This window comes from Triticum urartu, chromosome 4 (genome assembly GCF_003073215.2).
Source record: "Triticum urartu cultivar G1812 chromosome 4, Tu2.1, whole genome shotgun sequence".
NCBI classification, from domain to species: Eukaryota; Viridiplantae; Streptophyta; class Magnoliopsida; order Poales; family Poaceae; genus Triticum; species Triticum urartu.
Window position 1 is genome coordinate 411,427,462 of NC_053025.1, and position 7,473 is coordinate 411,434,934.

The window sequence follows — 7,473 nt, forward strand, 5'->3', positions numbered from 1 at the left end:
GAGGTAGGTGGCCGTCGGGTCGTTCGCCTGATCCACTGGATGCTTCGCGCTCTGGCGGTTGAGGATTAAGTAGTCCTTGCCTGGGCTCGGGCTGCTGCCACCCACTCCGGGTCCCATCACTCGCGGGTTGGCCACGCGTGCACGCTTGGACCGTGCACCGTGGGCTTGGTTCGCTTCTGCCGGCGGGCTCTTTGGGTCAGCGATGTTGACACTCGGGCTGAGCTGATGACCGTCGAGGCGGGCGGGGAAGTATTGCAGCGGCGAGGCGGCTGGGGTGGCATCATAATGGGGCGAAGGGGTGCAACGGAAAGGTTACATGGCCAGGCAGCTAGGTGGCGGGCTGAGTGGAGACGGGTAGTGGGGTGGCAGGGCGAGGAGCGGCGGACCGGGCGAGGCACGGCGGGAAGGCAGGCGCAGTGGACAACCTGATTCGCGACAACCGGCCGGGCGGGTGGCAAGGTCAATGGCTCGGCGGGATGGGCGGTGGAGTCCATCGGGACGATTTTTGACCCAACTCCTCCCTAAATCTGGAAATTTTACAGAACAGGGGAGTTAGGGATAGATCGAGCAGAGCAACCACTGGCCGCGGAAACTGAAGGAAAAGGAACCCCCCAGGGTCCGACAGACCCGTGACCGTGCCCACCCAAAACCCCTGACGCGCATAACCCCCATTCCGCCCAAATGCCCGGCCGCTCGCCGGCGCCCACCGGCCGCCGCCGGCGCCGCAGCCGAGGCTGGAGCACTCCGTCTAAGGCCTCCCGTCGCCCACAGTCCCCTCCCCCTTCCTCCGCGCCGCCCCTTGCCCAGCAGCCGCCCCTGCCCCCTGGCACCGAGGTCGAGGTCCGCGTCGACGACGACGGCTTCCACGGCTCCTGGTTCGAGGCCAAAGTCGACAGCTTCCTCCCTGCGCGCGGCCGCGGCTCCCGGGCCCGCTACACCGTCACCTACTCCCATCTCCTCTCCGACGACTCCGGCGGTACCCTCGTCGAACCCTTCGCTCCCTCCCACATCCGCCCTCGCCCCCCTCCTCCCTCCAACCCGGAGCCTCTCTGCCTCCACGACATCGTCGAGGCCTTCCACAACGACGGATGGTGGTCCGGAATCCTTCTCGCCATTGACCCCCTCACCGCCGCCTTCCCCATCACCCGCGAGGTCATAACCTTCCAGGATCCCCACCACGTCCGCCCTCGCCGCGACTACGTCGACGGCCAGTGGCTCCCGTCCAAGGTCGCCATTTCTGTCCAGCCCAAGCGGGCGGTTAGGGTTTACGCCGTTGGGGACAAGGTGGAGGTGGTGAGGGACCGGGACTTGTATGGCTACTCGTGGTTCCCCGCCACCGTGGCCAAGGTCATTGATAGGCTGAGTTACCTCGTGGAGTACTCCGATCTGGAGGAAGAGGTGGGTGGGGGGAAGGCCATGGAGTACCTGCATTGCCTCTTCATCAGACCAGACGTGGAGCACTCTCCGCGGGAGAGCGAGTTCCGCCTCGGTCCTGGTGCCGCAGTGGAGGTGTACTGTGACGGCGCTTGGTCACCAGGGGTGGTGCAAAGGGCTGTTGGCGAGGGTGAGTACGAGGTTAGCATTGACGGAAAGGAGGGAGAGCTGTTGCTGAAGAAGGTGCCAGAGTTGCTCAAGCCTCAATACAAGTGGAATGGCAAGCATTGGAGGATTGTAAGTCCTAAGGTAATATTTGCGAAATCCACCTCCTACCGGTGCATGCTAGTTCACAGTTTCAGTACTCTGATGTTATAGTTTTTGTTTCTGGATTGTGTACACCTGCAAATTTTGCTGCTTTCGGCCATGAATCGATCAGGGTGATTTGTTTTTGTCTCGTATCCGATTTGATTAAAGTTAGATGATACATCTTTGGGAGTTACTCCCTCCGTCCCAAAATGTAAGATCCCTTTTTACACTATCATAGTGTCAAAAATGATCTTATATTTTGGGACGGAGGGAGTATTTGTTTATTCTTATAAATATTATTTCGAAATTTAATGTATTATCCTTTTCCCACAACCCGCTAGCCATGCATTCTTAAAACATGTTGCTTCTGAGTTCCGACGCCAAGAGTTTGATTGTCTGAGGTTCTGAATTACTTTCTTGAAGAACTATGAACTAATATGAAGATTTTCTTGCATAATCGACTTTGATTTTTTGCGTCATAATTAAACTTTAGATGTTATGTCTTGTTGTATTGCCCACAATGTTGGACTACCGATGGTGTCACTAAAGATATTGACATGCTCTTCAAAATACATGCAAGAATAATATGTGCTTTCAGCCATTCTTCGTGTTTCCATCATTTCATTTGACATTATCAAATCTGAAGCTGTAAATGCTGGTGTGGAGCTAGTATCTAGCTTCTCTTGAACCATATCCAGCTTCCATTTTTTCTCATAACAATATCAATCTTGTAGACTTCAACTTTGTTCATTACAATTAGTCTGATTGTATGCCATGTATTCTGCATCCCTTCTTTACCTCAGTGCTCTTGATCATTTTCGAAAGGTGCTAGTTTGATGTTGAAGTCTTACATATAGATACATAGTAGGGAAATTGCAAGATGGCTTTTGTTGACAGGTTACATCATACAATTTGTGGAACACTTCAGTTCCAGTGGAAGTATCTAACTACTTTCCCAGTTTTCTGTTATACACTGAAAAATTAGGAGGTGTTTGGATGTTCTGTTGGGTTAAATGTGGGATGGAGTGTCTTCTGTCCTGTATGATTTGCATGGTGGCATTGAACCATGACACAATAAAGGCTGAAGTTTGGCTGTGGTGAAGTGTCATCATCCTGCTGATTTATCTCTGCACATGTTACTTATTTACTTGTGTTGTTTGCTTTGGAAGACTGCATATGAGAAGGTAGGACCCCAAATGATTTTGTGTGGAAGGTGTGAGTTGGGTTGGGGTTTCATCCTAAATCTTTGCATTTGGTATCAGACCATCCAAGGGTCAATGTTGTGGACAATTTTCCCCCCATGGAAACCGATTTCGTGGCTGATTCTTTTGCATCTACTGCCCCAACGTCTTATATTTAGGAATGGAGGTAGTAATATATAGGAAAAATAGAAACAGGAAGGCTATGCTACAAATATCTTATAAATTCTCTAAATATTTTTTCCTCCGCAGTTGCATCTGTTGGACTGGTACTGCATGGTAGGTTGAAACAATAGTATTATGAAGTGCATAATACTTGTATAGTCTTATTACTACTAGAAAGTTACACAACTGAGCTCAGTGCATATGACTACATTTGTGATTTTTTAAACATATTTCAATGTTTTACAAATAAAAAAAATAATGTATTGTATTGAAGTATGAGCAACAACAACATTTTGTGACAAGTATAGTCAGTTTGGAATGTAGAAAAGACAAATTTGTGCACACATTGTTGATATGTATGAAAAATATAGATATATTTGTGCCACTGGTGCATATGTCTGTGTGTGCCAAAATACCCGTATTGTACTATGCTCGTTTTCACTACTCCCTCTGTTCCATAATATAGTGCATATAGGTTTTTCAATAGTTAAACAAGTATATGTTTGACCAAGTTTCTAGAATAAACTAGCGAAATCTAGAATACTAAATAAAAAACATATAAAAGTACACTTCATGATGGATCTAATGAGACTAATTTTGTATTGTGGATGTTGATATTTTTTCCCTTAAACTTGGTCAAACATAGCCATTTTTGACTTTTAGAAAACAAAATATGCACTACATTTTGGATGGAGGGAGTATATAATAAGAGGCTGTCTGGCTGGACACTCTCATCGAAACAAGAAATGAACTGTTACATTTTGTCTTATCTTTTTTTTTGTTGAGAAAGTTACAATTTATATGATCACTAGGTTAGCCTGTATCATAATGACGCAGAAAGAAGAATCATGCGATTTTAGAATTTCATATTAAACCAGATATTTGTATCTTAGCAATGCATGAAGTATCCTACACGTGCTGTTCCATACAGTTTGGAGATATTTGGAATCTGGATTACCCTTCTGGCCTCCCTCCCCCCGTCTCATGCTCGCTCGCTTCCTGTTGAAGCATGCTTGTCGTTAGCGGCACATGTTTTGCGTTTAATTGGTATCACATTAATCATGAACTATGATGTTTTATTAATTAATAACTTATATGAGAAATCCCTTGACTGATGCTACTTTCTTTTCATGGCTTTTCCCCATCAGGCTGATTCATAATGAAAATTGATGAGGCATGTTGTCTCATGTGGATGCTTGGGTTGAGTCCTATATTACTTTCTTTTTATAAGCCATATGGATTGCTGAGTAATTGCATATCTTGATTTATTCAATCATGCAAGTATCTTGCACTATGCGGTCACATGCGTTAGTTTTATGACTTGAAAACGTTTTCATAACTGTTATTTTGATTATATTTGATATTCTATTTGTTATGCATTTAGCATTGGATATATTTCAATTTGCATGACCCACTCTAGAAATTTCCTTCGTATACAGAGACAAGGTAATAGGCGGCAGTCTGTATCTGGAAAACGTCCAAGCTCAGCTGTTGAGGTGGCATCCAATGATGATGAAAATAGCCATCATACACAATCTCCAGCCACAAAAAGGTCAAGGATAGAACTGCCACGAAAAAAACTTGAAGAGTTAACTGAAGGTTCTGAACATGTGTTGGAGTCTGAGATGGACACTAGTTTATCTGCACTACGCAAGTCACTAGCAAGCAATTTTTCTCCAAAAACCTGTTCTCCGCGATCTAGAAAAAATAACTTTCAAGCGATTTCACGAAGGATAGTGGATTCTTGTACAGCGCCGATGAAGGGGCTCGGGGTTCATCATGCTTCCTCAGAAAATCCAACACCTCAGAACGAATCAAGAGCAGATGGTATTGTGGAAGTTGTTGTTCAAGAAGCCCCGCTTGACATGATGCTTTCAAATGGTCAGCTTAATTCACCTGTCTGTGGAAGAATTGCTGATGAAGCCCATGATATGCTTTTGATTGCAGGATTAAGAAAACAGAAAATGGATTCCTCTTGCATAAATAATGCTGTCCAGAAACCACAGGAAAGCCAGGAAAGCCCGCTTGATGTCCAGCCACTCCAGGTAAAGAAATTTAGTGCCAAGCATAAAGGTGGGGAAAAAGGCGGGGAAACTCACCCTATTCAAGCACTTGAGGGAAACAGTGACACATTTAATAACGTGAGTCGCTGTCATTGTGTTTGTTAGTTAAAGTAACGTTTTACATGCAATGCATTTATAGTTACTGTAAATGTCAAATTTTCTCATCTGCAGATTCAGTTGAAAGGTAACAGCAATAGCTCTTGTAAGGAAATTATTTGTGCTTTGACTGCTTCGACGTGCAATGCCCCTTCACCGCTGGATAAGCAGACGAGAGCACCTGATGCGGTATGTCTTGTTACTGTTTATGTTAAAACTCTTCCTTAATAGTATCCCTGTTCATGTGCATTATCTGTTCTGCCTGTCAATCTGTTTGCAGGTGTCAAGAGGGGCTGATAGTAGCTCAAACACAAAGGTTTTTGCCTCCAAGAAATGTGAGTAATTTGTCTAAACAGTGTCCATCAACTAGATGGTTTATCAAAATCTAAATATTGTTTTGTAATGTGCAGCAGCTGAAAAGAAAGGCTTCAAAGGTTTGTCTAGCCCACATAGCTCAGGGCATGGAACTAGGACTGTCCAGAAGAGAAGTGCAAAGAAAGTGGCAGGGCGACAGAAAGAATGCTTCATGGAAGTATGAACTTTTTTGTCTTGATAAGGTATTTCTATCAGTTTATGGCTTCTTACCTCAGTAAATTTTCAGAGACAAGTGGACAGCAGAGGACCTCATACTCAGCAGCAGCTCAACAGGGAGGAAAAAGTAAACGTAAATGACGGAACAAATCAGGAACTGTTTCCTTTAATACCCCCAGGCTTCAAATCAATCTGTAACGGGCAAGGTATGTGTAAACTACCTGTGGAAGAAATGTGCGTTCATTTTATGTTGAATGTCTCTGAAGTTTATTGATGGCAGGTTTACTACCCCCAGGCTTCAAATCAATCTGTGACGGGCAAGGTATGTGCTGTGTAAACTACCTGTGGTAGAAATATGCATTCATTTTATGTTGAATGTCTCTGAAGTTTATTGATGGCAGGTTTACTCGATGGGGAAAAAGTGGATGAGAGACCAAATCAACTACATATTCAGGATGCTGGGAGCTCACAGTGCACCATGGAAAACACTGCATTAAGAAGCTGCTCAGCTGTTGGGACTTCTCTGCACCCACCTTTTCTTTCATGTCAGATCTCTGGTGAGCGTTTTCCGTTCATCAAGACCTCATCCATATGGCATCAAATTGAACCAATGGAAGTGTTTCGGAAGGTACCACAGGAACCCCATTTCCTTCCACTTCAGCAATTTATGCCGGAACTGCGTGAAGGAATGGCTATAGGTCTAATGGTGACATATGCCAGCTTAGTTGAAAGTGTCAAGCGATCATGCATAGAAGATAATATTGAGTTATTTGAAAGAAAGATCAACGCACTTGCCCATTTAGAGGAAAATGGATTTGATGTTAAGTTGCTGCAGCACAGTCTGATGAAATTACTTGAGGCCAAATGGGAGCACACCAAGCATCTTGGACATCTGGACGAGTTGAAAGAATTGGTACCACGGAAGGAGTCTGCCATGTCCCACAAGCATGCATTACTTGTTGAAAAGGAAGGAGCTATATTTCAGCTTGAGCAGAAACTTGAGTGCCTTCGTGGTGAAGCAGAGCAGATTGCAAAGGAGACAAAAGATGAAGATGCAGAGCTCTTGAGGCTGAAAGAGGGAGTTAACATAGCTCAGGAAGCATGTGTTAATGTTGAAGTGCGGTTTCATGACATTCTAGCCGATATGCGTTCGAGACTGCAGCTTTCCGAATGATACGATATTCAGAAATCATTTCAGTCTCCCAACTTAATTGTTCCCGTAGCTTATGCTCCCGTGTGTTGCACCTTTTATCTAGGATTATCACCAAACTTGGATGAGGGTTCCAATTGTCATTCGACACCTTTTATGCAAGCAGCAGATGTATGATCTTCAACTCTGTCAAGTTTAGACCCATTTTTCTATGCTAGTTGGACGATATTTATGGCTGTGTAAACTGGTTGTCTCGTGTTGTCATTCATTCCCCGAATCCTGTGATGACTGCTATGCAGTGGGTCAATCTGAAAACATGCTGTTGATTTATACGTATTATCTGATCTGTATTTATTTTTGTATGGTTTGATGCCCGTCAACTTGGCGTGTTTCTGTTAATCATTTAATCAATCAGATCCTGTTAGCACTTGGTAGGAGAGAACGGCATCGCAATGAATTTGCATTGCTGCTGATTGAAGTGCTTATGCTGCATGCGATGAAGAAGCCTATTCAGGTCCACAACTACGTTTTGCCCTTCTTTATAGATCATGGTATATTATAATTTTGCAAATGTTAACCCACATGT

The 7,473-nt window shown here is 44.6% G+C and overlaps 1 protein-coding gene across 5 annotated transcripts; it reads left to right on the forward strand.

Annotated features, from left to right (window-relative positions):
• The first annotated feature begins 594 nt into the window (after positions 1 to 594).
• Positions 595 to 7,226, forward strand: LOC125551813 (DUF724 domain-containing protein 3-like). 5 transcript variants are annotated; one of them, XM_048715174.1, is made up of 9 exons: positions 597 to 1,683; positions 4,487 to 4,874; positions 4,995 to 5,188; positions 5,282 to 5,395; positions 5,487 to 5,541; positions 5,617 to 5,738; positions 5,808 to 5,943; positions 6,018 to 6,059; positions 6,139 to 7,226. In XM_048715174.1, the coding sequence occupies exons 1-9, from the start codon at positions 682 to 684 to the stop codon at positions 6,909 to 6,911; spliced, it is 2,826 nt and encodes a 941-aa protein (XP_048571131.1). In that variant the 5' UTR covers positions 597 to 681; the 3' UTR covers positions 6,912 to 7,226. The 5 variants fall into 5 exon arrangements, with proteins under 5 accessions (XP_048571130.1, XP_048571128.1, XP_048571129.1 ...); XM_048715171.1 differs by having other exon boundaries at positions 596 to 1,683; positions 4,487 to 5,188; positions 5,620 to 5,738; XM_048715170.1 differs by having other exon boundaries at positions 4,487 to 5,188.
• The last annotated feature ends 247 nt before the right edge of the window (positions 7,227 to 7,473 follow it).